The 26423-nt window shown below is 48.8% G+C and overlaps 6 protein-coding genes across 6 annotated transcripts; 4 read left to right on the top strand and 2 right to left on the bottom strand.

The window, feature by feature from the left end:
* Nucleotides 1–278: 278 nt before the first annotated feature.
* BC939DRAFT_506200 (actin-domain-containing protein) lies at nucleotides 279–2239 on the bottom strand (the record flags this gene model as incomplete). The annotated part of the gene is made up of 7 exons (XM_051560755.1): nucleotides 279–365; nucleotides 474–643; nucleotides 730–910; nucleotides 1002–1249; nucleotides 1334–1563; nucleotides 1676–2037; nucleotides 2141–2239. 7 exons carry the CDS (start codon nucleotides 2237–2239, stop codon nucleotides 279–281), a joined length of 1377 nt encoding a protein of 458 aa, XP_051408802.1.
* A 2047-nt stretch (nucleotides 2240–4286) lies between these two features.
* On the top strand, nucleotides 4287–5972 carry BC939DRAFT_461759 (NADP-dependent oxidoreductase domain-containing protein). The gene is made up of 5 exons (XM_051557043.1): nucleotides 4287–4617; nucleotides 4739–4959; nucleotides 5052–5167; nucleotides 5262–5636; nucleotides 5717–5972. The coding sequence occupies exons 1-5, from the start codon at nucleotides 4306–4308 to the stop codon at nucleotides 5890–5892; spliced, it is 1200 nt and encodes a 399-aa protein (XP_051408801.1). The 5' UTR covers nucleotides 4287–4305; the 3' UTR covers nucleotides 5893–5972.
* Nucleotides 5973–6885: 913 nt separating this feature from the next.
* BC939DRAFT_461757 (uncharacterized protein) lies at nucleotides 6886–11028 on the top strand. The gene is made up of 7 exons (XM_051557042.1): nucleotides 6886–7129; nucleotides 7342–7445; nucleotides 7551–7695; nucleotides 7809–8738; nucleotides 8812–9017; nucleotides 9116–10138; nucleotides 10236–11028. Exons 1-7 carry the CDS (start codon nucleotides 7075–7077, stop codon nucleotides 10911–10913), a joined length of 3141 nt encoding a protein of 1046 aa, XP_051408800.1. The 5' UTR covers nucleotides 6886–7074; the 3' UTR covers nucleotides 10914–11028.
* A 1417-nt stretch (nucleotides 11029–12445) lies between these two features.
* BC939DRAFT_276040 (uncharacterized protein) lies at nucleotides 12446–15342 on the top strand. Its single transcript, XM_051551168.1, has 4 exons — nucleotides 12446–13553; nucleotides 13653–13900; nucleotides 13992–14985; nucleotides 15083–15342. Exons 1-4 carry the CDS (start codon nucleotides 12840–12842, stop codon nucleotides 15251–15253), a joined length of 2127 nt encoding a protein of 708 aa, XP_051408799.1. The 5' UTR covers nucleotides 12446–12839; the 3' UTR covers nucleotides 15254–15342.
* BC939DRAFT_487745 (oxoglutarate dehydrogenase, E1 component) lies at nucleotides 14963–19259 on the bottom strand. The gene is made up of 3 exons (XM_051559363.1): nucleotides 18304–19259; nucleotides 17744–17979; nucleotides 14963–17645 (listed from the first exon to the last, which is right to left on the bottom strand). The coding sequence occupies exons 1-3, from the start codon at nucleotides 18956–18958 to the stop codon at nucleotides 15432–15434; spliced, it is 3105 nt and encodes a 1034-aa protein (XP_051408798.1). The 5' UTR covers nucleotides 18959–19259; the 3' UTR covers nucleotides 14963–15431.
* Nucleotides 19260–20860: 1601 nt separating this feature from the next.
* BC939DRAFT_275974 (putative SAC1-recessive suppressor of secretory defect) lies at nucleotides 20861–24046 on the top strand. The gene is made up of 13 exons (XM_051551167.1): nucleotides 20861–20928; nucleotides 21066–21172; nucleotides 21279–21347; nucleotides 21439–21566; nucleotides 21666–21809; nucleotides 21911–21988; nucleotides 22091–22438; nucleotides 22526–22773; nucleotides 22870–23090; nucleotides 23162–23234; nucleotides 23318–23411; nucleotides 23506–23653; nucleotides 23740–24046. Exons 1-13 carry the CDS (start codon nucleotides 20903–20905, stop codon nucleotides 23952–23954), a joined length of 1899 nt encoding a protein of 632 aa, XP_051408797.1. The 5' UTR covers nucleotides 20861–20902; the 3' UTR covers nucleotides 23955–24046.
* Nucleotides 24047–26423: the final 2377 nt, after the last annotated feature.

The raw sequence follows: 26423 nt of genomic DNA, 5'->3' as shown, positions 1-26423 counted from the left end.
CCCTTTTTCCAGTTCTTGTCTATTTCGTTGACGGGGTGAAGTGTTCGATACGCAGTCAGCAAAAGATCTTGCAATTCCGTAACTGTTTGCGGTCCAGGACAACAGAAGGCATACTGAACAGATCCTGAATCGTCTCGAGAGGGTGGCGAATAATGTCCATGGAGATGAGTTTTGGTAGCGATGAGAAGAGTGAAAAGAGGATTAAGGCCGAACCAAAACTCTGTTGTACCAAATTTGGTGGCGCAGATTTGCTCATTTTATTTGAACAGAGAAAAAGTTTAGAACGTCTTTGTGTGAACCACACTGGGACCGCTCTCGTTGTAGTCGACCTTGTTGATGTAGTTTCGAGGGTCCGGGAAGATCAACTATATTATTCATGTTCAAGTGTCCAAGGAAGGAATACGCCCATATTAGTACTGTGTCAATATCAATGTGGAGCTGAAGAAAGCGGTGACTTTGGGAGCCCACATTACCTTGGCAACGATCTCCGATCCAAGGAATCCAGCATGGACAATTGAGTCCTTGAGTTCTGGGAAATAATCAGGGATCTTCAAGAACTTGACTTCCCGAACCTGAAACTCCCCAAAGTTCTCAGATACTGTCAATGACTCCTCAATCTCAGCCTGGACACGCGCTTGTAAACCTATATGGGCAATGTTTCACCACATTAGATACACAACAAATTTGCATATCACTCACGACATTTTATCCTTTGAACCACAGACGCACCTTTAATCTGGCATGATCCTCCAGTAAGAATGATTGCCTCCCATAATGACTGACGCTTCTCTGCCTTACATCCAAGCTGAGCAGCGTGGATTGCCTCGATGATGTTGAGTACACGCTTCCCAATCAAATCTGGATTGAACAATGGGTCATATGCCTTGTACCGTGCGGATCCAACAGTAAACTAAACGATCAAACAAGAGTACGATCAACGACCAAGACTAACCAGAACACGCATATAATGGTGTCCCTTTATAAAGGTAACGGTATATTACCTTCTTTCCGTTATATTCAGCCTGAGCCCTATTCTTGCTCTCCTTCTCGTCTCTGCCTAGAACCTGGCACACACCCGACTCTTTCAAATGTCTAGCGAACTCCGAGTCCAAGGGTTCGCCATATTCTCGCACCAGTTGGCTGTCTGCTTTGAGAAGCTGCAAAAAGTACGCATCGAAATCCGCGCCTGCCAATGGGATGGTCTGGATAGCGTTGTGTTGGATCTGAGTGTCTAGAATAGGTGTAATTTCTATGAGGGAATGTGGAATTGACATATTGATTAGAAGCCCGGTATAGAATAGCAATATCACGTCGATGATATCGAGCCCATTACCTGTGCTGTTGTGCCCAATGTCAATGACCAGACCTGTGACAGCCGCACATCCATAAAGTGTCATCAACGGTGCCTCCGCAAGATAAAGTCCAGGCACATTGAAGTTCTCGAAAAAGATCTGTGTGATCCGCTCGTGCTCCTCTTTGGTCCAGTCTGTGGGAACCACCATCAGCACTGGCGACGCATTCCTTGAGCGCTTGATTCCCAGTTCCCTGAACAATACATGGCGCCTATCAATAAACAAGGATCGATTCAACCTGCAGTTAGCCGATCATGATGACATGCTCAATGCGATCTCTTTTCCTCCGACAACGAAGACGAGATTATATCTCCAGGACATACCAGAGGGCTTCCATAGCGGCCCAATCCTTGACGATGCCATCTTGGATCGGTGAAGAGACCGAGAGCTCTGCTTCTGGGTATTGCTGAATGGCCTCAGTCAAGGCGCTACCACAGTAATAAGTCGTTTGTGGCTTGCTGCTCTCCTGCTCCTTTGTCTGCTCCTGAGTCTCCGCAGCCCGCTCGTCCTCCTCATCCGCCTTCTCGACTTTGATTTCTGCACCTTCCGCACTCTCCACACTCTCGGCATTTGCCACGACTGCCTTTTCTGTCCCAGTCTCAGTCGCCTTTGATGTCAGTTCTACTTCGGCTAAGTCGCTAGGATCTGGCATCACGGTCCTGACTCCAACCGAGGAACGTATCGTCTATCAATTTCGAGAGTTCAATTCATCAGCTGAGTGAGTTCCTTTTCTTTTCTGTTAAGGCATTCACGCGCACCTCCAGCACGAGGCGTAGAAAATGCCATACCACGATCGGCAGCTTATTGGTGTCCACGACATTGATTCCTGCCGTTGTATTCCATGATCCAGAATGAAGGACGACGAAGTTTTCTTCCCTGAGCGCCATCTTTATCGTGTCAGGGGTGTGTTGAGTGCTGTTGTCGCGAACAAGAATAGAGAGCAGACGATGGCAAGGTGCCTTGGTCAAGGCAACATCATCACAAAAACAAGACGTTCCTCAGTTCACGTGATATCTCCCAGATCCCCCCAGGCCACAGGCGCGCTGTGGGCGTCAATAAAAAAATATATATCTGGGTCACTGAAGCTCTGCCACAGTCAGCCAATCGTTCGGTAGTGTCTATCGATGCGTCGGCAGCTCGTTCCAGACGACTATCTGTGGTACAACGACGGACTAGGCACCATCCACCAAGGCAGAGCTGGTGGGTCTGCTCTCTACAATTCTGTGCTGTCCCCCGGATCGCAATGCCATTACTCATATCGACAATAGAGCAGTGGTCCAACAGTTTGCGGCGTTAGTCAAGAATTGACATACAGCTACTCCACGATGGCGGCTGAGAGCAGCATATGTCAACTGGTGGACCGTGATCTACGAGGCGTACGTGCAGCAGGGCAGCAAAGTAGAGGTTCAGTGGATTAAAGGACACAGTGGCGATACTGGAAATGAGACCGCTGACGATCTGGCGGACAAGGCACACAACAGCGGGCGACGGCCATGGCAACTGAACGCGCAGTATTTCACGAGCATGAAGACACATGCGACCTTCTGTGGTCAGCCGGCAGAGGACGACATACGTCAACTGATCAAGCACCAGTCTGCAGCCAGAAAACATCATGCATAGACTTGTCAACGAACGAAACAATTTATTCAGCAATGGGAAGAAGTGGAGTGGCGATCCAGTCTTGCTATTATACATGAGAAAATCTGCCAGGGGGTTTTTTCACCAGCCTTACAGATTGCAACCATCGGTCCTACAGGAACAAGAAAATCCATGGCATGCTGCCAACCACGCAGTACATGCACAGGTGGAAGCCGAATCTGTATACCACTGACAGATGCCAAGTGTGCCTTACCATGGTGACGAGGACAGAGAGAATGTCCACGAGGAGGAGGGAGAAGGAGTGGGCAGTCAAGAAAACGTACAGCAGGCAGCACCACCTGCCAGGCTCTGGACAACGACGGACATATATCACGGACTCGTATCAAAGTCCCTAACAACGGATTGAACGCTGCTCTTGAAGACGTCGAAGAGTATTGCGGCTTACCTGGTTGAACGTTTTGTAGAACGAATTGTGGCTTTTGGCCGAGAGGAGCTATGGAAAGAGCGATGTAGTGCCACAGTGGCATGGGAAAAGTCCAAGGGCATATGCGCGAGGATGAAGAAAGCCGGGGTCCAGGTAGAAGGTGAGGTCCAGGGCTTTGTGAGACAGCAGCCCCAAGAGGAGGTTACGACGGTGGCGCGGAGGAGAGCAGACAGCCGCCTGGTGGACCATCTCCAGGGAAAGGTGGTGTTGAACGAGAGGGAGAGAGGGAGGAGGATATAATTCATATTGGCCCTGATCTTGACTAGAAGAGGACCCATCGGGTAGCGGTTTTGGGCCCTAGCTCAAGTATTAGAAGCCATGCGACTCAGAAAGTGCATCATAGGTATTTGGTTCCTCATTTTACATTAATTTAATAGGGGGCCTTTTGCTAGCTATCTTTAGGAAACTATCGGCCGGCTGACAGTCCAAGCCGAGGCTTGGACAATGCAGCCTGTGGCATGCCTGCATTGCCAAAAAGTATCTGGGGCGCTGAATCCAATTCGGCCTCCCCTCCCTGTGTAGATTATCGCACCTTGGCAAGGAGCCCTCTCGATATAGCATCCAAGCAACGCCTGCTGGTGTCATGGTGCGTAGACGCGCCTTTTTTTCCTTTTTCGTAGTCGTGTCCCAATGCTTTGGTGTCTGGCAAGACATCTGCAGCACCGTCGCACAAGCGCGATTGCTTGTAGACAACCGAGCGTTCGACCTCGTCATCTTTGCCACAGAAAACAATGATCGAAGATTGAAAGGGCGGGTTTACGTATTTCCCGAGTATAAAGTATAAAGTATAAAGTATAAAGGGCGCTTTAGCCTCGATCGAAAATGAGTAAGGGTCCCTTGCTTTACTGACCTTTTAGCGCAATTGCGAAAATGTTCAAGAGGACTCCTCCGCCCGCGTTGTTCGCATTCCTTTCCTCATTTCGCTCTCATTCCTCTCATTCTCCTTTGTTCACAAAGTTGCCTCCAACCTCGCTTCCACTACTCACACACAGCCAACATTTACACTCGCTTGAAAAGCAATCTCAATCCACTATCATGGCAACTACTGAAGGATCTGCAGCTGGTAACCCCCATGCTGCAGGCGTAATATATGTTGACGGCGTCCCTACCAAAGAGACGAGGCTGACCTTAGGAGGCGCCATCTCAGTATCTCCAATGGCTATTGGCACCTGGGCATGGGGCGTAAGTGATCAACTGCTAAAAACTCTCATCCGCTGTATCGGATCTGCCTGCAGCTGCAGGTCATACATGGCCTTGGGTTGCACACACGGAAATAATTGACATAATTACTTGTTCAACATAGGACTCCACATGGGGTTACAAACCCGAGATGTTTGACGACCTAGCGGCTACATGGGACGCTCTTCAAGATGATTCGGGGATCAATTTTTTTGACACCGCCGAGGTCTATGGCAGGGGCGAGTCTGAAAGGATCATTGGCCGTCTGCTAAAGAAATCTTCTGCCGAGGGCAAGCCTATCCCTATTGTTGCCACGAAGTTCATGCCATTTCCTTGGAGACTGAGGTAAGGAACTGAAAAAAGAGTCATTGGGAAGTGGGCATAGCTGTCTTGTTTCGTCATGATTCCTTATCGCTTCTGCAATAAAACGAACGCAGATACCCCACCTCGCTGCTGAATGCGCTCAAGAACTCGATGGAACGGTTAGGTGTCGATGTCGTGGACTTGCTTCAGATTCACGGGCCCGTCTCTCTGAGGGGAATTGAAATCCTTGGTAAGATCTGCCGCGGAATCTTGGGATCAGATGCCTACTGCACCGGAGTGACTCTCATCCTTACGTCGTTTTTTAATGATGTAATAAACAACAGGGGATGCGCTCGCCGAGTCCGTCAAGCTGGGACTGGTAAAGTCCGTTGGTGTCTCAAATTACTCGATTGACGAGATGGTTCGTATGCATGCCGCACTGGCCAAGCACGGTATCCAGCTCGCCTCAAATCAGGTCGAGTTCTCGCTGCTGAGACGCCATCCCGAAACCTCGGGTCTGATTGCGAAGTGCCACGAGCTTGGGGTTGCTGTCTTGGCCTACTCTCCACTAGGCATGGGACGTCTGAGCGGGAAATACTCTGCTGAAAACCCTCCACCCTCAGGACGAAGGTTCTCGAATTATCCGATGACGGAGCTCGTTCCCCTGTTGTCCGTTATGGAAAAGATCGCCAAGGCGCATGACAAACCTATGACAGCTGGTACGTCTTATTTTACGCTATGCAATACATGGCCTGTGAGTGAAAGGATGGACAGCTAAAAAGAACTGTTTAATTTCTAGTGGCTCTCAACTACACGATCTGCAAAGGCACCATCCCACTAGGGGGTGCAAGAAATCCCGAACAGGCGCGACAGAACGCCATGGCCCTTGGCTGGCGTCTTTCGGATGACGAAATGGCAGAGCTAGACAAGGTGGCCATGATTGGAAGCACTGGCTTCTTCTGGCAGCATGCTTAAGTTAGCACCTTCTAGACCGGCATCGACTTTTTTGTACAGAACATCTTTTATCTAATACACAGATTGCTATTTGAACAAGAAAGAGCGAGCCTCTGGCTATTTGAAAAAGTTGGATCACAGGTTTTGAGCGGCTGGCTGCGCTCCGTCGTAAAGTGCGCGTCGCAGTCCTTCATGCTATTCCGTACTTTATTACACAGTATACAGGTTGGTCGATCTGATCAAGGACTTCATAGGAGGACCTTTTCAGCGTAGGAAGTCGAGACAATCGCTTGTAGATCCACGAAGGCGGGCGACGCGTGCAGTGGATGAGTGAGATCTAAGGTATATTTTTTCCAGTTTACAAGGTGATGTTACCAAACTCGCTGCTGGCGAGTGCCGATATGGGGCGATGGTCGATGCTTTGTAAACGTCAAAGCATGCGCAGCGTATAATATAGAGGTCGATTTTGTCTGTTTGTTTGTTTGCCTACTGAAAATACTTGGCGCAATAAGGTTAATCCATTGCATCGTGGTCGGTCCTTCTGGAGTTTCGACCAAGCGGAGATTTGCACCAAATGGAAATAGGAATGGGTCGGTTCAGGTACATGTACAACGTTCGGCATTTTTGTTGTTGTAAAGCAGCATGCACACCCTTGGCAATAGCCTAGGGGGAGTAATGTTCCTGCATACTCGAGGTCGAACAGAATTGTAGCCACGTACGTTATACCGGGTTAAATGGGGGGTTATCGTTGCCTGTAGATTGTTCTTTTGGGCAACAATGGCGTATGTAGACTGGAAAGACACATCGATGTTCCTTGGGCCCTTGAGCTCATATTCTGCGACAAGGAAATTGCGAATTGGAGAGGAAATGCGTGTTGCGTGTTTGTGTGATCGCGCGCAAGCGAGAGTGAGCGAGAGGAGACAAAGCCCAGGTATCGCTCAACAGGACAAACAAGTTTTTTGTCAGGCCCAACCTTCTTTTTTCATTTATTTGATTCATTTGTCTATCTTCTACGCTCCTCTTCGCTCCTCCTCTCCTCTCATCCTCACCTTTCTATCCTCATTCTCATTCTCATTCTCATTCTCACTCTCATTCTCACTCTCACTCTCATCCCTCACACTCTCCCTTCCCTCTTCTTGCGGACCATAGCCATCTTTAACTGTCTACTCTTTCCTCTTTGAGTCCCCTTGCTTGGTTCGGCCCATGACGGACGCCACCAAGGGCCACAGCAGCCCCTCCGCCATTGCCCAAGACGAAGGTGCTTGCCTACAATACTGTGAGGCCAACGCATCTGTCCTTCGTGGCCAGAATGCGTCAGCTAACTCACTAGTGCTCATTAATGCATGGATATGATCGACTCGGGCAGCAATTCAGGAACAATTGCAGTTTGCTGATACTATCCTATCCAATCCAATCCAATCCTTCTCTTTCTCACGCACGATCGGTCGCCTCTTCCTTATCCGGCAACAGTCAGCAGCAGCAGTAGCAACCAGGGCGCCGTCTATAATGTCACGAACCAGAATTTAGAACACTCTCCAAAAACTGGACGCAAGTCCTTCCAATACCGAGCCTTGGTAAGCTAAAAATTATTACTTTCTACGCGAGCAATACCTCAATGGTCTGTAGAACAATAAGCACTAATTCAGCTCGACTTCCCTTTGGTCAAATGTGATATATAGGGAAGGAAAACGCTGTCATACCAGCGTCGCCAAGTGTTCGTCAATGTCTGCTGCATTGGTCTGTGCCCAATCCTGATGGTCGTGATCGCCGGTGCCATGGGCATTGTCATTACCAGTCTGATCAACAACCTCAGTAACCCTTCAGGTATGTTGTCCCGAGCGTCCGATGCATTTTAAATTTCAAGTGTCCCTGCCACCAAATTATCCAATGTTTCCAGTCATGTACCACCAGCTTTTAACCCTGTATCCTTTTTACAGATTACTTGCTGTGCTCGGATGTCGATGCCATGACGCCTCGCGGCTTCCCTCTCGTCCCTCAGTTCTCGAAAGAGGAAGTCAATTTCCCCACCTCACCCGGCTCATCTATTCCCAACGCTAAATCGGATGCAATAATCAAGCATGTCAATTGGTATGTTATCACAGGACAGCTTGGCTTCGGATCATCGCCAACGATCACTGCAGACAGCTGTGTCTGGTGGTTCGAGAAGGACTACCCTTTCTCCAGCCCGTATTCCAAGGATCCGAACATCTCTACGCCAAGCGCCAATCAAGACAGCACCTACAAACCTCAACCACAAGGAGGATGGCTCGGTCCTCAGGAGCTCATGGCGCCTGTCGAGCTCACAACTCAGCAAATGTACCCATGGCTACTCGTAGCGGACGAAACTGGTGGTCTTGCAGGAACGCGTCCTCAGCAGCCGCAAATCGATGCAAAATCTGGGAATCTGACTGGACAGCCCTTTGGTACTGGACTTCTTGGCGCCATGGACACACACTACTATGCCAATATCACGACCAATTCCGACACTGGAATCCCCTCGATAACTGGATTCCAAGCCGTGCCGTATTACCAGCAGGCTGCCGGATCTGGATCCGCCTATGACGTCGATGATGCCTTGACAAACAAAATCAGAACCCTGGTCGAGGGACTGTCGCTTGTGAACAAGACTGCGCTCCGTGCCGAAAATCCTACACCTCAGCAACTGATCCAGTACTATGCTCAGATCGGCGCTCTGATCCAGAACCTGCCCACCGGTGCGCTAATCTTCCACGCTATCGATGCGGTTGCCAGGAAATTCGACTATACTCTGCAGATTGGCACGGATGTCCGTCTGCTGCGCGCAGCCAACTACCCTATGCGCGGCTTGCGTCTGATGCAGCAACACACGGCCCTTGTAGACGCCATTAGTAAGTATTTATCTGTCTCCCTTTTATTGTTTATGTTGATAGCGTTGACTAACCATTTTCTGTACGGAACTAGTGAAAACGTCGCCAACCACCAACTCAACCAAAATTACCCATGGCTTCCGTGGCATGCCCCAGCTATTCTCGTCAAAGGCGGAACTTCCTATTGCCTCACTTGTCGGAAGAATTCTGTATCCATTCGGTGTCTCGTTCCTGCTGCCTATTTTCGTGATTACCCTAGTCAAGGAAAAGGAGGACCGTATTCTCGTCATGATGAAGATGGTATTTTTTTTTTTTTTTTTTTTTTTTTTTTCATCAATCATGCTTTCATTTTCTCCAGTTTACTCACCACTCTGTGTTTAACATTTGTGCGTTTATAGAGCGGACTCAGGTCGATTACGTACTATGTTGCCCATTACATTCACTTCTATATCCTGCACATCTTATCTTCGCTGATGTTTATCATTGCCGGAGTTGCTTTCAGGATGCCTTTTTTCACTAAGGTTCAGCCTGGCGTTTTCATCCTCCTTTTCTTTTTCTGGGGCCACGTCCAGATCGCACTTGCCTTTTTCCTGTCATGCTTCTTCAGCAAGTCTCGCACGGCACTGGTGATCGTGTTCTTGCTCGTCCTTTGTGGAGTGATTGTCTCGATTGCGACTGAGACTATCTTTGACACCAACCAGGCACCCATTGGCTACTTTGTCTGGCCTGCATTCGCATTCTACAGAGCCCTGTCGGTCATCAACCGCTCGAGTTACGATAGCACTTATCAGCCCTACAGGATGTCGGATCTCAAGCCGTCGGATGAGGTGTTTCAGGTCATTATTGCAATGATTATCGAGACGCTTGTCTTCTTGTTACTCGCCTTTTACTTGACTGAGGTCTTCCCAACGGAGTTCGGTGTCCGTCAGCCTTGGCATTTTATTGTATCTGGACCCTACAAGTGGCTGTTTGGCAAGAGAAAGGGACAAGATGACATCGAAGGCCAGGTTCGTAAAGACAACACTGGATCAATGCGCGAAAGGGTCCAAGGTGAAATTCCTCTCGATCCTGAGGAAGTCCAGTTTGAGGACGAAGATGTGAAGCAGGAACGAGCACGCGTTTTGCACGACGAGTTTTCACCGGAGTGTCCTCTCGTGATGAAGAACATGCGCAAAATTTACCCTACCAACAAGAAGTTAGCCGTCAAGAATGTCACCTTTGCTGTAGACAAGGATACCATCTTTGGCTTGCTTGGACCGAACGGTGCTGGAAAGACGTCGTTGATCCACATCTTAACTGGGCTGTACGAACCTACTCAAGGATGGGCCCGACTTGCAGGTTACGAACTCGACACGCAGATCAAGGATGTGTATCGAAACATCGGTGTCTGCCCTCAGCACGACATTCTCTGGGACGATTTGGTAAGCCGTGGCAATCTTCTTGAGCCATGACCAATGTGGGAGACAGCCGACTTAAGGCCTCTAACATTTTGCATGTCCTGTTCTTTGTTACTCCCAGACTGTAGGAGAGCATCTTTATTTCTACGCGCGCCTCAAGGGCGTCATTGCTGCTGATGAAAGTGCCGCGGTATTGGCCTCCATGAATGCAGTCTCGCTCGTTCCTTTCGAGAACCGTTTGACTAAGGGACTCAGTGGAGGAGAGAAGCGCCGTCTGTCAATCGCCATTGCTCTGGTTGGAAACCCTGGCATCGTGTTCTTGGATGAGCCTACGACAGGCCTTGACATTTCAGTCCGGCGTCTTATCTGGGACATCATCTTCAACGCGAAGCAAGGCCGTACCATCGTTCTGACAACTCATTCCATGGAGGAGGCTGAGGTGCTGTGCGCCAGGATTGGAATCATGGCCAAGGGTACGTTGCGCTGTATTGGAAACCAGATCCGACTCAAGGACCTGTACGGCAGGGGATTCAAGATTACATTTGCAAGCAAGCCCGAAAACACAGAACGAGCCTCTCGTTATATTGCCTCGCTTCTTCCCGTAAATGCCAAGAGGTTAGATTCGTTTGTCACGTCCGAGTCCTGGGAGTTTGAGACGACACCGGGTTTGATCCAGCGGCTGTTTGAGGAGATTGAGATGCACAAGCACGAGTATGGCATTGACGACTGGGGTCTCAGCCAGACGACATTGGAGGAGGTATTCCTGCGAATTATTCAAGACGAGGATGCGGATGCCTAGGGGCCAAAATAGACCTGGATAGCTACGACTTCCGAACACCAGGATACCCCTTCACTCATCAAAATGACAAATAAAGCACATGCGATAAGAATATGGAGAGAGCCTTGCAATGAACACCTAATAGTCAAAACGCAAGCATGTTCTCTGATGTGTTCTTGTTTTTCATAGGGTCGCATGGACGCTATGCATACAAGCGCGCTTCATCTCATTCAACTAGTGCTAATCCGCCTTTCCCTTCCTTCTCCTCGCGACATTGTTGGCACCACTTCAGTTATCACATCTGCTAGAATGAACATTGTCCTTACTGGCTTTATTGCTTTTGATCGATCCTCGTTCTCCATCAACTTGCCCTGTCGTTGCTACTGTTACCACCATCGCTGCCTCTGTTGTTGACCTTTATTATCGTCTCCTTGCTGCTTTCTTCTTGATATTAATGTTGTTCTTCTTGATATTATTCTTACTGCTCCTGTTGCTCCTTTTGTCTCCCGCGCTCAAACAGATAATGATTCTCCAAAGCTGCAGTGGATCAGACCAGAGGTAACGATGCTGATTCCGTGTCAGAGCGCTGCATAGAACGGGATCGCCAGGATGTCTTTCTTCAGAACGCAAGGGGGGATGGGGATCAGAAAAAAAAATACCATCCCTTCCTCCAAAATTTTATGGTTCGTTGTAGAATTTCACTAGAATAGTATCCTATTGTTTGCATCGAGTAACTCGAGCGAAAATGACAAGGAGCCGGCCTCTGTTCCTGTTTCTGCCCTTTAGGTTCCATGCATAACTTGTTTTTGAGCCTAGGCCGCTACAAACTGCATTAAAACGCTCTAGTAAAAGCAGAATAAATCCATGAGGATGGAAGCAATTCCAGAACCACGTTGGGAAATATCTTTCTTTGCCTAATCAATGAACACAGTGAACATCCAGCCTTCCAGTCGTTACAAGGTGCCGAGATTGAAGCCGTGTATGGGGCCCGAAGTTTGTGCTGAACACAGCAAACCTCAGCTGTTTGCAGATCAACAGAGTTGCACGAAGTGTATGTATCCCAAATATTTGCCTGAGGTTTATACCCGTCTTTGCCGTACATGGGATATTCACGTTCAAGTGAGTCCGAGGCATACGTGTATTTCAAGGAACCGAAAGTCCTTTCCTTTCCTTTCCTTTCCTTTCCTTTCCTTCACTCATTCATTCCTCTTTCAACCTAGAACCAGAGCCAGCTCGTGTTTTATGCTGCGCGTGTTGTCTGCACCTTTCTGTTAGCTGCATGCGCCAACCTTGATGTCGCTGCTGCGTAGATCGGGACAATGTGGGATCCTAAAACATGGCAAATATCGAGCGCTCCTATATACCGGATCAGACCCGTCCAGAGTCGCTCTGCCGGCCACGGCCATCTCGCCTCGCATCCACCAACCCTCAATAGCTGTGTGTCCGAACTCGCAGTGCCCAAAAAATTAGGTCGTCGGAGCAAGGGATACTGCTGTCAATATAGATGAAGGATAGATACTGTGCAATAATACTTTGTATTGACATACAATTTACACATCGCCGAAGAAGAGTGCTTGCAGTGATTCGCGAAGCGTGTCCCTGAATCTCCTGGCGCGATACGCGCCTCTGGTCGAGCAGCACAGCCTCTCCTTTTTGGCATGTTTGATTACCCCTGCCCTCTCCAATTCAAAATTGTTATTCTATATTCAGATGCGTTCATGGAACAATATTCATAATGTCATTGTACTATATAGTACAGTAAAGATGGCGGAATCTTCCTGCAACAGACTCGCCTCGAATGGAATGGATCAAGAGATCGAGGCTCAAGCAAAAGAGTTTCTTGCATTTCTAGAGCAATGCAGTCAACACACGTACGTTCCGGTACCTATGGATGGATGACACTCTTGCGATGCGATGCGAATGCCACGAAAAGATCACTGACTAGGAATGAAACGACGTTTGAACGCTCTGGCTGTACAATATAGGCGCGCCTCTGCTACGGCGGATATCACCTTGTGCTTGGCCCAGCTGCGCATATTTCTGGAACGGATCCAACCCATTATCGAGTCTGCAGCAACCGATGCCAGCATCGACACCGCTACCTCTGGGGTCGTGCGAGTTGAAGGCGTGATTCTAGATGCGTCGACGCTATACCATACACTTGAGCCTCTTCTCTCACGCCTTTGCGGAAACCCTGTTGCACTGGCCAACGAGGCGATCGCAGACTTGATAGCAAAATCCGTGCTCAAGTATTCAAAACTGACAGCGGACTTATGGAACGATGGTTGGTCAACGCACGGTAGAGGCAGACAGGCATCGGAAATGGAAACCTTCAAGGCTAGACTGCAGTTAAAGTGGCGCGTTGCCCGAATGCGAGACATGTTCCAGATTCCTCGACGGTGGTGTCCTAGTGAGTTGAAAAGAAATGATTTCGGGAAGGAGCACGCAGTTGGATATGTAGATCGGAATGTGGAGACCAGGGGCAGGAGCAAGGATCAGTCGAAGGGGGTCTTCGAAGATCTCTTCCAGGTCACGGAGCAGGAGATACGGCAACAAAGGCTTGAGGAAACGATAGGGAACTTGTCAAAGACATTGAGAGATTTTGAGGATATAGTATTGTCATTGAGCGAGCCACTTATGGAGACGGATCTGTTGTCCATGGTAGGGCACCCATCATTTTATTTGGTTCTATTTTTTACTGCACCTGTGGAATGGAATAGTGTAATATTCACCTTTACTTTCCTACTGCACTTCATGCAGGTTCAATGGAACCGTCAATTGTCCGGATTATACGCCCCTCTCGTCTCAAAGCCCACCACAACTGCACTCACTGAGAGGATCATCGATGTGGCATATACCATAAAGACGAGATTGATCCATGTCAACGGCACAAGCAGTCTGTCGCCGCCTGTGCTCCTGGACAATGCATTCGTAGAACAAGTCATGCTGCTCTCGGGAAACTATGGACCGACACTACAATCGCTGCGCGGTCATCGAGCCCTGCTCCGGTAAGAGAAGGGGCCTATAAAGACGGATTTATGATAGAGTAACATACTCCCAAGCCTTACTGATGCTCTCTCTATGAAATTGTTTAAATAGGCTCAGCAATGTGTCGTCTATCGCGCGCCAGCGACATGTTGTTCAACTAGTGGACAGTGTCATAGTAGCGAGTGTACAGCACCCTGAATTCTCACTATCACGCGAGGACATTCTCGCGGGGCACCTTTCATCGCCTTCGTCGCTTTTCTCTATCATGTCTTCCAACAGACACCTTGCAGAATCGCAAGAGCTTGTGCAGCCAGTTCTGGAGGACCTTGCAAGAGTGGCGGGCGAAATATCTGATTGGCGATTCGTCCGGATCTGCATCCTCCTGACCGAATGGGTATTAAGTCGAAGGCAACACTACCGCCACCATCAGGAAGACATGGATGTTGATCACACAAACTTTGTGGGAAGCGACCTGAGGGCCGCCCCAGATACAGATACTTCAACAGCAATTTTTTTCTCTATCATGGTGTCGAGTGCTTGTTCGCTTTTGGAAAACCACCCGACTAAAAGCAGCACTAGCAATCTATCAAACAAAGACCATACGCAATCGGGGGAGATGAGCCAGTGGATGAGCGCGCAGAAGAGCTATATCTTTTGCTCCGCAGGGCCCCACCAGCTGCCTGTACGTAGAAGTCTCGTGTTCCTTATCGGCATGGCGATCGCTCAGCGCAATAACTTTTTGGTCCAAAAGATCAGGAATCATTTTGAGGCTCTAGAGAAGCCACAGCAGTACCAGGGACTCTCAGACGTTGCAAACCCTCTCACACTGTTCATAGCTGGATTGGTTCTGGCATTCGGACCGGAATCGTCGCTGGAAACAGCCGTGCACGAGACACTTGGGAAGATGCTAAGAGAGATCCAGAAAGTATGCGCTACGTGCGGTCATAATTCTTGGACAGAAGAGGGCATGTCGGTCGTGCCATTGGGGGACACACTGAGAAAGTACCAGTCTCTCCTGCGGATCAATGTGATAATATTGGCGGATTTAATCTGTGCAATAGGCGTTTATATGGATTGGAAAGACGCGACTTCCTGGCGCGCTATAGTAAGCACGCGCTTGATCCTTCGCGTTCCTTTGAATCCTTGACCAGACACATGTATACTGATATGATATTCTTTATCCAACATGCTAATATTTTTAGATCAAAGTTGCTCTTTCCATAATACTGGAGCCAAGGACACAATTCCAGATAATTTCAATGCCCCTCTTCGCACGGTTACATGATATTGCTGAGAGCGCCGATATCGCTGGACTCAACGATGCGTTACGTGTCGCCAGTAACGTTTTATATTTTAACCAAAAAAAAGACTGAATAAAGAGCATGACATCCACTGTTTAAAATCATAACGTTTAGATTAGCTTAAAGACTCAAATGGAGACTGAAAGAGGAAGAGAAGTGAAGCCAGTCCCATGCTTTCTAAAATAAACAAAAAGGAGATAGTACTAGGAGGGAAGGAAAATGCGAAAGAAAATCTAAAATGCCAAGTTCTTTAAAAGACTGGGACGCCACCAACGACATCTGAGGGCTTCCTGGCCTCGCCAGTGAGAGCCTCGGCCAAGAAAGCGTACTCCTCGGCCAAGTGGACCTTCTTGTTACCGGTGGCGACCGAAGCGGAGGGTTCACGACCAGCATACCGAACCTCCTTGTCGGTGTGGTTGGCAGTCTCGCGGAGGGAAGTGCGGATACGAGGAGCAACATGGCCCCAGGCACCCATATTCAAGGGCTCCTCTTGGCACCAGACAGTCTCGGCGTTGGGATACCGGTCGGCATATTCCTTGACTCTGTCATAGGGGAAGGGATTCAACTGCTCCACACGCGAGATCGCAACATCATCGATCTTGTTCTGCTCGCGGGCTTTGACCAATGCATAGTAGACCTGACCAGAGCAGAGGATATGCTTCTTAATCTTGTCAGCGCTGACTAGCTTGTCTTCCTCGACCTCAGGAATGAAGCGCCTGAAGGTGGTGTTGCCAGACATCTCCTCCAAAGTCGAGCGAGCCATGGGGTGGCGCAACAACAGCTTAGAGTTGAACGCGATCAAGGGCTTGCGGTAGTCGCGGTGGATTTGGCGACGAAGGACGTGGAAGTAGTTGGCAGGGGTCGAGCAGTACACAACCTGCATGTTGCAGTCCTGGTGCTGGCGAGAGAGCTTCTCCTCCGAGGGGAAGTAATTGGGGTGATCGTCACACATCTGGAGGTAACGCTCAATACGGGCGCTCGAGTGCTCAGGACCCTGTCCGTCGTAACCATGGGGCAACAACATGGTCAAGCCAGTGCGCTGAAGCCACTTGGTTTCTCCCGAAGCAATAAACTGATCAATGATGCACTGGGCATTGTTGGCGAAATCTCCAAATTGGGCCTCCCAAAGAATGAGCGAGTTGGGGTTGACAAGCGAGTAGCCGAGCTCGAATCCAAGGGCACCAAACTCTGAGAGCGAAGAGTTGCTGACAGAAAACGCAGCCTGTCCATGTCCCAAGTTCTTCAAAGGAACATAGAGCTTGTCGGTCTCCTGGTCGTGGAGCACAGCGTGGCGGTGCGAGAAGGTACCACGCTCAACATCCTGACCGGCCAAACGGATGTGTTTACCTTCAGAGAGCAAGGTACCAAAAGCTAGGCCCTCAGCGGTGGCCCAGTCAATGTTAGATCCGGTCTCAATGGTCTTGGAACGGGTCTTCATGATACGAGCCAAGTTGGAGTGGATCTTGAAGCCGGGGGGAGTAGAGCTGATGGTGTTTCCAATGTGCTTCAGGGTCTCAATAGGAGCACCGGTGGGGAAGGTGGGGAGGATCTCAGTGGCCAACTCAGCAGGCGACTTGAATCCGTGCCACGAGCTGGTCATCCACTCCTTGGGCTTGGCCTTGTAGTCCTTGCTCTTAGCATAGTTCTCCTCAAGAATGTTCCAGACACGCTTCTTCATCTCCTCGATCTCCTCAGTCTTGAAGCTGCCCTCCTTGACGAGCTGGTCGATGTATTTTTGCAAGGCAGGAGTCTGGTGCTCAATGGCCTTGTACATGATGGGCTGAGTGAAGCTGGGCTGATCAGTCTCGTTGTGTCCATGACGTCTGTAGCAAACAAGATCGATCACAACGTCGGTGTGGAACTCCTTGCGCCAGTCAGCAGCCAACTGGTGGACATAGTTGACAGCCTCGACATCATCAGCATTAACGTGGAAGATAGGGGCGTTGATGGACTTGGCAATGTCGGTACAGTAAGCCGTCGAGCGGGCAAAGCGGGGGTCGGTCGTGAAACCAATCTGGTTGTTGACGACGATATGAACAGTACCACCAGTTGAGTATGCGGGCAGATCCATGAATCCAAGAGTCTCGTAGACGACGCCCTGTCCGGCAAAGGCGGCATCACCGTGCATGAGGACAGCGAGTGAGCGAGTTCTCTCCTTGTCATCCATGTAGTGCTGAATGGCGTGGGTCTTTCCGAGGACGACACCGTCAGCGGCCTCCAAATGGGATGGGTTGGCGACCAAGGAAAGGTGGACGGGCTTACCGGAGGGAGTAGGGCGCTCATAGTTCATTCCCAAATGGTACTTGACATCTCCAGAGAAGCCATCCTGGGCAGAGTTACCGCTGAATTCGGAGAAAATAGACTCGTGGGGCTTGCGAACGACGTTCGACAAGACGTTGAGACGACCACGATGGGGCATACCCATAACAATGGACTCGACACCGTGCTCAACCGAGCGGTCGATCTGGTTTAGATCAAAAACAGAGGGTTAGCTGGAAATGCTTGATCGGAGAACCGCATTATTTGGTTCCTGTCGTCAGTTTAGAAACACGCTTCACATACCAAGGCCTTCATTCCGGGAATCAAACTCTCGCCTCCCTCAAGGCCGAAACGTTTTTCACTGGGGTACTTGGAGGCGACGAACCGCTCGAATGAGTCGGACCAGATCATGCGGTCGAGGATCATGGCCTTTTCCTCGGTCGAATACTTGTAAGGACGAGGGACCTCAACGCGCTGTCGGATCCAGTCGCAACGATCGCGGTCAGGAATGTGAATGTACTCCACACCAATGGAGCCGCCTAAGAGCGAGCACAAGTGGCAATTGTTCGGGTCACCGTCAGTATTTTTTGATCATGATAAAAGCAATGATGGTGGTATTGGTGCTGGTTTGTCTGGCATCCAGCACAACCCGCCTAGCTGTGTAAAATGTCGTTGATTGAATAAAAGGATAATCGCGCTATGACCCATGTTCAGCCGGTATCAATCCATGTATTTTTTCTTTCTCCATTCGTAAGGAATATGATCTCATAGTACAGTTTGTCGAGCACGTATGTTGGGTATCCGTCGTGGAATAGAGTTCAGCTTAGCGCCATTACAAGATAGCACAAGATAATGGTACTTACAGTAAATGGTCTTTAGGTGATCAATGATCTCGCGAAGGGTCTGTTTGCTGCCAGTGTCAAGGAAACCGGGTAGAATACCGGGTCCGAGGGAAAAGGTGCGGTCGAGATCCTTCTCTGAGAAGCCGTAGTGGGAAATGTCGAGCTCGCGGGGAGAGACAGTAGCCAGATCAGCCTGATTGAGACCAAGGGGGTCGAGACGGGCAACGTGGTGGCCACGAACCTGGTATGCACGGACCAAAAGCTGGATCTTGAGATGATCAATGACATCGGACGATCCAGCCTGGGAGCCAGGGACCAATGAGGGGATGCCACCGCTGGTAGGGATGGTAGGTGCAGCCTGGAAGGACTGGGAGGCGGACATGCCCTGAGATTGATTCCTGAAGTAAATCTGCCACGAGAGATGGACGGAGGTGGGGTCCTTGAGCCAGGCAGAATACATCTCTTCAAGGTAGCTGGCCGAGTTGCCCTGCAAGAAGGCGTCCTTGGCAGCAGGAAGGTCGTCCTTAGTGGCGGCGCTGGACGAAGCCTTGCGGATCGACATGAATGTAGCAACAGGTGCGGTGGTACGAGCTAGGGAGGAGCGCATCAGCAAAGTCGACTGACGTGCCATGGGTCCGGTGGCGGCACGGGCAAGGGAAGTCAGGGGGAAAGGCATGGTTGCGGGTGATTTAAAACGTGTGTGTATTAAGAAGAAGGAAGGGAAGGAGGATGGCGGTGTTTACAAGCAGGGGTGCATGAAGGTTGCTTGAGAACAAGATAAATCGGAGGAGGAGATGGGATTTCCTGTTCCTCTTCCTGGTGGGTCGGATGGATGGAAAGGGGAGAGAAGGAGTTGAAAAAGGCAATGGCGATCACAACGGACAGCCGTTATTTATTCGGTCGCCGATATGACACAACCTGCTTGTTGTCCCTGCAGGAGAATCCCTCACCCAGGCTGCTGACCAAGCCACCCTTTCTAATTGACCGCACGGCCATGGCCATGGTCAAGAACTTGTTCAGTTGCCGGTATCCAGAATGATTCACGGCACAATGCGACAGAGGGCTACCGTCTACTACTGCGCTAGTCCACACTACACATACATACGTATTGTGGGCTGTTTATGGTCATCCTAGGTCGCCTGGTCACTTAGGCAGATAAACAAAAAAGACGACAGATGCAATATGTAGAGGTCGATTCTCCACTCCTTCGGCTTCGACTTGTATGGCAGCTGATAGAAGAGTGGCGTCAAGGGGGATAAATGGTGCGATACGAAATAATGTACGATCACGTCAATGTTTTTTTTACCAAGAACTTCAGAACGACTAATTTGCAATCACCACATATTGTCTTTCAAAAGCTGTGCTCGCTGTCAGGATCGATGACCGCCTTGAAGATGTCGTTCTTGAGTGCACTCCCTCCCAGCAATTGACCAGTGCCTCGAGGATAACCTTCTTGGAATTGCCGTTCCGCGTTCCTGCAAGGGCCTGCATCAATTGGTTCAGTCCTACAACCCTTAGTTGAAATGTTAGTAGAATAAAATACCAGGGCACTGAAACAACCTTTCCATATCCGTCTTCATCTTACCATAGTCCCCATTTCACTTTGGGAGCCCTCCTGGCATCGTTCTTGGATGTCGATAGCTTGAAGATGATTCCAATGCTTGCTGGCTGGCGGTGATAGTGGTGCTGACAGTACTAGGGTGGGGAATAGCTTAGAAAAAAAGTGCGAGCTGGGCGTGCTGGGTGTGCTAGGCCTATTGAGCCAGGGCCTGTAGGACATTCAGGGCTTTCGTATGCCACCCAAGGTCAGGGATAAAAGTTATGTTTTGCATTGAAGCATGGTTATGTGCCTTGATAGATGCGTGATTAATTGTCTGATATATGTATCTCCGTCTATGATTGAGGCACAGAAAAATAGACCCTGCGGAACAATATTATCTTCTGAATCGAGAGAGACTAACAAAAGGATGGATCGCTCAAATAGTCATCCTCTTTCGACTGCCAATCGGTCCATCTAAGAGAACACAATAGGTTCAAGTCTGGAAGCGTGGTGTTGCAAAAGTTAAAGAGAGTGTTCAGTGATGAAGGTATATAAGGTGTGCTTTATTGGGTAGAGACTTTGGTTCAAACAGGGGAGGCGCGTGTCTTGAATGCTAATAATTTCAATAGTTCTGTTCAATACAACATCTCTGACATTGTTCCAAAGGGCCGGCTATCGAAGCAGCTTTGCCATTTTCTCTCCCTGTTTTGCAACACTCTTAGCGATATGGAATGGCTCGACGCCCCTCTTTTGTCAGCTTTCTCCCTTTAATCCGCTTGTGCTTGTTAATACGAATGTGCGTACTGTCGACAGGGCGAAGATCCTGCAACTTCTTGATTCGAGCCCGTAACGAGGCAACAGGAACAGTATTTAACCTAAAACGCTTTCTCTCTCAGTTCCGTCGCCTATTGATGTGGAAATGCCTTGGCCACTTGAAGGTCTGATTGTTACACAGAACGTGTCGTTGTACGTAGTCGCGACTATCCTTGGTAGGTCTTTACATTTTGAGCCCCCTTTTCTGGCTGGCACATCTCATCTCTGAGCACATCACATCTCCATTAATCTTTCTTCTCAGCAGCAATGCCGATTCACAATTCGCTACGTCTGTATGTCGAGGAGCGAGGCTGAAATGCACGTTATAACACGTTGCCGAGCACCGAGTCTTCACACCTGTCGGTCATCGTGAAGCCACTATACCTACACATGAGAGTAATCAGGATCCTTGGTCTCTGTCGTTTAATAGATATATCAGCAACGATACGTTCACGCTCGAGCCAGTCTACAATGATCCTTCGATCGTTACAGAGAACATCGTTATTCAACGGTCCACAGGACAGGTCCAGTTGAACGGTACGGCCGAAGAGCGCTACTGCTCTTATCACGCACTCAGGCTTTGCGCTCATTTATACTAACCTCAGACCTATTCATGTCTGCGAACAACAACCAGCTCCTGCAGGAAGAGTCCCATCGAATGAGGAGGTCATGATGATCTATGGCGTCCTTGGGTTCATTCGTCTGTTGGCTGGTAAGGTCGACTGCACGGAATCAAAGCTTGGGCAAATGGGTTATTTCCAGAAGCCAGCACTCACCAGTTGCGTCATGTATCGATCGTCTAGGCGAGTACATGATCGTCATTATGGATAGACATAGAGTTGGACGCATAGGTGAACATGATATTTTTAAGCTGAAGGATTACAGGATCATTCCATTCTCACGCAATAATCTGGCACTTACTGAGGCACAGGTACGTGTTCACTGCTTAATTGCTCGTCAACGATAGAGGAACATGGATGTCTCAACCACTGCGATAGGACCAACCCATGGTTACATGTGAACTGTATAGACTGGCGAGGAAGCATCATATATCTCCCTGTTGCATTCCCATTTACAGTCGGGCCAGTTCCATTTTTCGTATGGATATGAACTGACCCATACAGTCCAGCGCCAGTCCGAGTTGAGAGGCAACACACTCCCCGTTTGGGAACGCGTAAGTGATACAGGACGGCACGATCCACGTTTCAATATACAGTCTTGCTGAGCCATTTGATACTGATCGCTACACATTTATAACCCACGGCCTCTACATAGGCAGATGAACGGTTTTTTTGGAACTATCACCTTCAGTCAAAGTTCATCGAACACACAAGGAATCGTAAAGACCAGGACGTATGTATACATTTTATTTATTTCTCTTGGCTCATCACCGCAATGATACGATCGTACAGAGCAACTAATGGTTGGTCATCATCTGTTCTCTGATGGCTATAGTTGAGCAACTTCATTCTGCCTCTCGTTAATGGTTTCGTAGAGATTAAGGCGACGGAGATCAACAGGAAACCCTTCACTTTCGCACTTATCTCTCGTCGATCGCGTCACCGCGCGGGTACTCGCTATTTCTCTCGTGGCGTGGATGCACAAGGAAACGTCTCCAACTTTAACGAAACTGAGCAGATCGTAATCGTGGACTCTACTGCGCAAGGAACAATGCCATCTATTCTAGGGAAGCATGTCATTCTTGCACACGTTCAAACCCGCGGGTCGATTCCTATTTTCTGGGCCCAGATCAACAACATCAAGTACACACCGAGATTGCAGATTTTTGACAATCCACAGACTGTAAGGAGTGTTGCGTCATTCTTCGTGTATGTACCCCTACATGTGTGGCGGCTAATATTTCCACTTAATATTTGCCTATTCATCCAGGAGAATGCCTTCCGAAAACACTTTGAGGCTCAAAAGAAATACTATGGACCACAACTGGCGGTTAATCTCATCAATAAGAAGGGCTATGAGGAACCAATGGGCTCCGCATTCTCGAAGCAAATCGATATCCTCGGCGATCCGGACGTTAAGTACTACCATTTCGATTTCCACCACGAATGCGGTAAAATGAGATGGCATCGCGTGTCCCTCTTACTGGACCACTTGCATAACGAACTTGTCTCTCAAGGGTAAGAACCAACTGCGTCGCGCTCATTTGAAGGCAATGTTGTGGTATTTTGGATTATGTCTCTGTACTAACCAGCCGGTTCAATAATGATACACAGGTATTTCAAGGCGGAAGTGACCGAGGGTATTATTCAGCAGGTGTATCAAAGACAATCGTCAGTTGTCCGCACCAACTGTATGGATTGCTTGGATAGAACAAATGTTGTGCAATCTGTTATCTCCCGATGGGTATTAAATCGCCAACTCCAGGAGTTGGGCATATTGGCCCCTAATGAAAAGTTCGAGTCTTCAGAACAGTTTGAATTTCTGTTTCGTAATGGTAAGAGCATTTGTACTCTTCGCGTAGTCATACTAAAGCCGGATCGCTAACTAATATTCGTGCCATTATAGTGTGGGCCGATAATGCGGATGTTGTCAGCTGTGCGTACTCGGGCACTGGAGCACTAAAGACCGACTTTACAAGGTCCGTGCGAGAACTTTTAGAGACCAAAGAGTGGTATGGGATTGGTCAAGTGAACTAACCGTCTTCTCTACTCAATCGTGTAGGACTGGATCCCGCACAAAGGTTGGCGCCCTTCACGATCTTGAAAACTCGATCATTCGTTATGTCAAGAATAACTTTTTAGACGGAACGAGACAAGTATGAGGCGGCTCTCATGTGTATTTTGGATGTGTCTTTCATCGCACAACTTCTAATTATTACTGTTATTGTCTCTTCTATTCTTTATACTAAGGATGCATACGACCTCTTTCTTCTGTACGACGTGCATGATGCAGAATCATATCCACTTATCGATAACCGCCCCTTGCACCTCAAACTGATGCCTCTCGGGGTTGTTGTTGGACCTGCCATGCTGATAGCATGCGCCATCCTCCCAGAGAGTAAGTTGCATGAACACTATTCCGAAAATACCGTGAGCCGCCTTTTGCTTGGTCTAACACACGTTTCATCTGTATGGGGATCATAGGTATCTTCAGTTCTCATGTTATTTTATTCGCGTCCTTCTGGGTCGCGGTAGTGGTCTATACCATGCACTTCATTGTTACAAATGGCGTCCACTATGTCAACTGGCCGAGGCTGGTTCCATTGAACTACGATCTTCAGGCTAGTCAGTTCCCTGGGATCCAATCGGAACCAACTTTGGGCACTGCTGAAGTTGAACTCGGCTGGAAGAATGAGTGATACGCAATAAAGTACCAGACCAACAGCCACAATCATCTCATAAGCCTGGTTCTGGTGTATCGGACACAACACCAGTATATCAATATGCTGTCTGGAAGGAGACAATTTAGTAGAACCTCTCATCTTGACACTCTTGCTTCGAGTCCATCGAGGTGAGCACGGACCGTCTATGACAGGCGAGTTTGTCGGCATATGCGCTGCTCAGCTTGATTTATTGTTCACTTTTCACATCTTACTCAATCTTCTACGTCCCAGTAATGCCTGCTTGCCTTTCACCATCGCATTCATATTAAACTATGACAAGGATACCAGTACGCTTATTGTGTGCGTGGTTGGCGCCTTCCATCACTCTCTCCTATGAATGCACATGCATATCTCAGAAGAACAATTATCAGGCGAGTGCCTGTAAGTAGTTGTAGCAAGCTTTCAAACAGGTGATTAATGCTCGTTTTCTCGCTTTTATTGTGCCAGATTCATATTAGCATACAGGGTTCACAAATTGGAGATGGAGGGGTTGAAGTCCAATACCAGCTGTCTTTATATCCTGACGCCAATGAGGCGTCTGGTATGCTGGATGCATAGGATCACTTTTAGGAACTACTCATGTACGAAATCACTCCCAACAACACCAAGTCGTCTCGCAGTAAAAGAAGCGAACCTGCCCTCTCTGTTGGACAGTCTGTTGCTCTGAAAGAGTTAATGCTAATGAGAACTCTGACAGCAGTAAGAGGCTTGAGCGAGGATCTAGAGGAGCCGAGGTCTTGCCTGTGGCAAAGGCGATTTCTTTGACGACCCAAGATACCAACAGGCGGATATTTCGCGGCAGTATCTCAAATGTTGGTAGCACATCCGCACGCAGGATATCAATTACTAAGGCGACCTGACCTATTATATGGGTGCTTTCTGGACTGCAGTTTCATTGTAAACAAAGTGCTCCTGCTGAGGTGGCGTGGTTGGCATTTTTTATGGCGACGGCTAATGCGCTAATGCGTACTTTGTATGTTGTTAGAGAAAATTAGGTATGTGTCTCTGCGCAGACTTTCTGGTGACGAAGAGGTAGCTTGTTGCGCTCACTCCAATCAACCCCTATTCGCTGCCTTGCTTCAGCCCTTACGTCTACCACCGTTCATCTTGTTCGGTTCTCGCGTCTTGTCTGGACTCACCCACCCTTTTTCACCACTCCGGCGCTTTTTTTTATCTGTTTAGTCTCTGTTTCTTTGCACCTTGCTCTTTGAAGTTCATTCACTTAAGCCCTGATTTTTTTGGGTCCCAATATTTTGGTGGCAAAGGCTGTCCCGCGTGGACTTTTGCTGTAGGTTTGAACTTTATTTTCGAAGTGGTTACACATGTAGAACTGCAGCTCATGCTCTCTTTATCTGCTTCATCCAGACAATCTCAGGAACACGACCCCAAGAATATGAGCTCAAGGACACAAGCAGCCGCCCGAGACATGCCACGGGTACTTTCTCGCTCCTCAAGACATTGTTATCAGCTCAAGGCTGGTTGTTTGCGGGCACTAACGCGAGTCTTCTCTGTATTTGTCATTGTCTCATCTTTTTTCGAATATTCTACTTGGTAACGATCAACATGCCGCGACCTCAATGCTCATGACTCAAAGGGTCTCAGGCAATATGATCAAGAAAAATGTACCCAAAGAGACTGAAGCTAACACTTTGTTTAAAAGGGTGTTCTATTTCAGAGCTATTAGCAGTAAAGGAACGCGGGAGGCCTAGCAGTTGTACTGCCGTATGCTGTGAACCCTGTGTACGCATGATAGCACAGTAGAGACCCATAACAGCGCCCCAGCAGGGCAATGCGCCCCAAGGCACAGGTAGGCAAGACAAGAGATGTTTAGACTACCGCTCCAAGCGAGTCTTTCCATCCACCCTTACATCTCGCTCTCAACCAGGTGGGGGTTCTTTTTTTTAATAGTCAAGTCGGCTTGATATGATGGGCTCAAAGTAGAGGCGGAGCGGGTAGGGGTAAGTCAGGGATCGGCGCTGGCTGTGGCCGCCCAGTGGAGCTCTCACTTCGACTGGGAGTGATTGTTTCTGAAAGCCTGGAGATTGTTGGTCGTGAGTTGACTCCTCTGCATTGGGTGACTAATGTGTGTCAAGTATAAGAGGGAGAGGGCGAATGTGGACAATGAGGAAGAATGGTGAGGGGGACAGCAGAATGAGTGCGGGTGGTGTGCACTGGAGGGGATCCTGGAGGGGGTCCAAAAGGAGGAACAGGAGGGGCAAAGGAAGGAAAGTGCAGGGGGAGGTGCCAGTACCACAAGGCTCGAATCAGACCGTAACCGCAGCAAGGTAAGCATTATAACTCTGAATACGGATCCACTCATTGCATTGCGGATCTTGGTCTATCGTTCTGTTCTTTAATGACATTATTTCTATCGTGATGGACGCTAGACGGCCTGGCGCCAAGGCCTCAGCAAAAGTCGAACTAGTCGCCTTGTCAATCAGCTGG

The sequence above is a fragment of the Gamsiella multidivaricata genome (assembly GCF_025024155.1).
Source record: "Gamsiella multidivaricata strain RSA 2152 chromosome Unknown BC939scaffold_68, whole genome shotgun sequence".
NCBI classification, from domain to species: Eukaryota; Fungi; Mortierellomycota; class Mortierellomycetes; order Mortierellales; family Mortierellaceae; genus Gamsiella; species Gamsiella multidivaricata.
The sequence above is the reverse complement of the archived record's forward strand: the minus strand, read 5'-3'. Positions and strand labels throughout refer to the sequence as shown.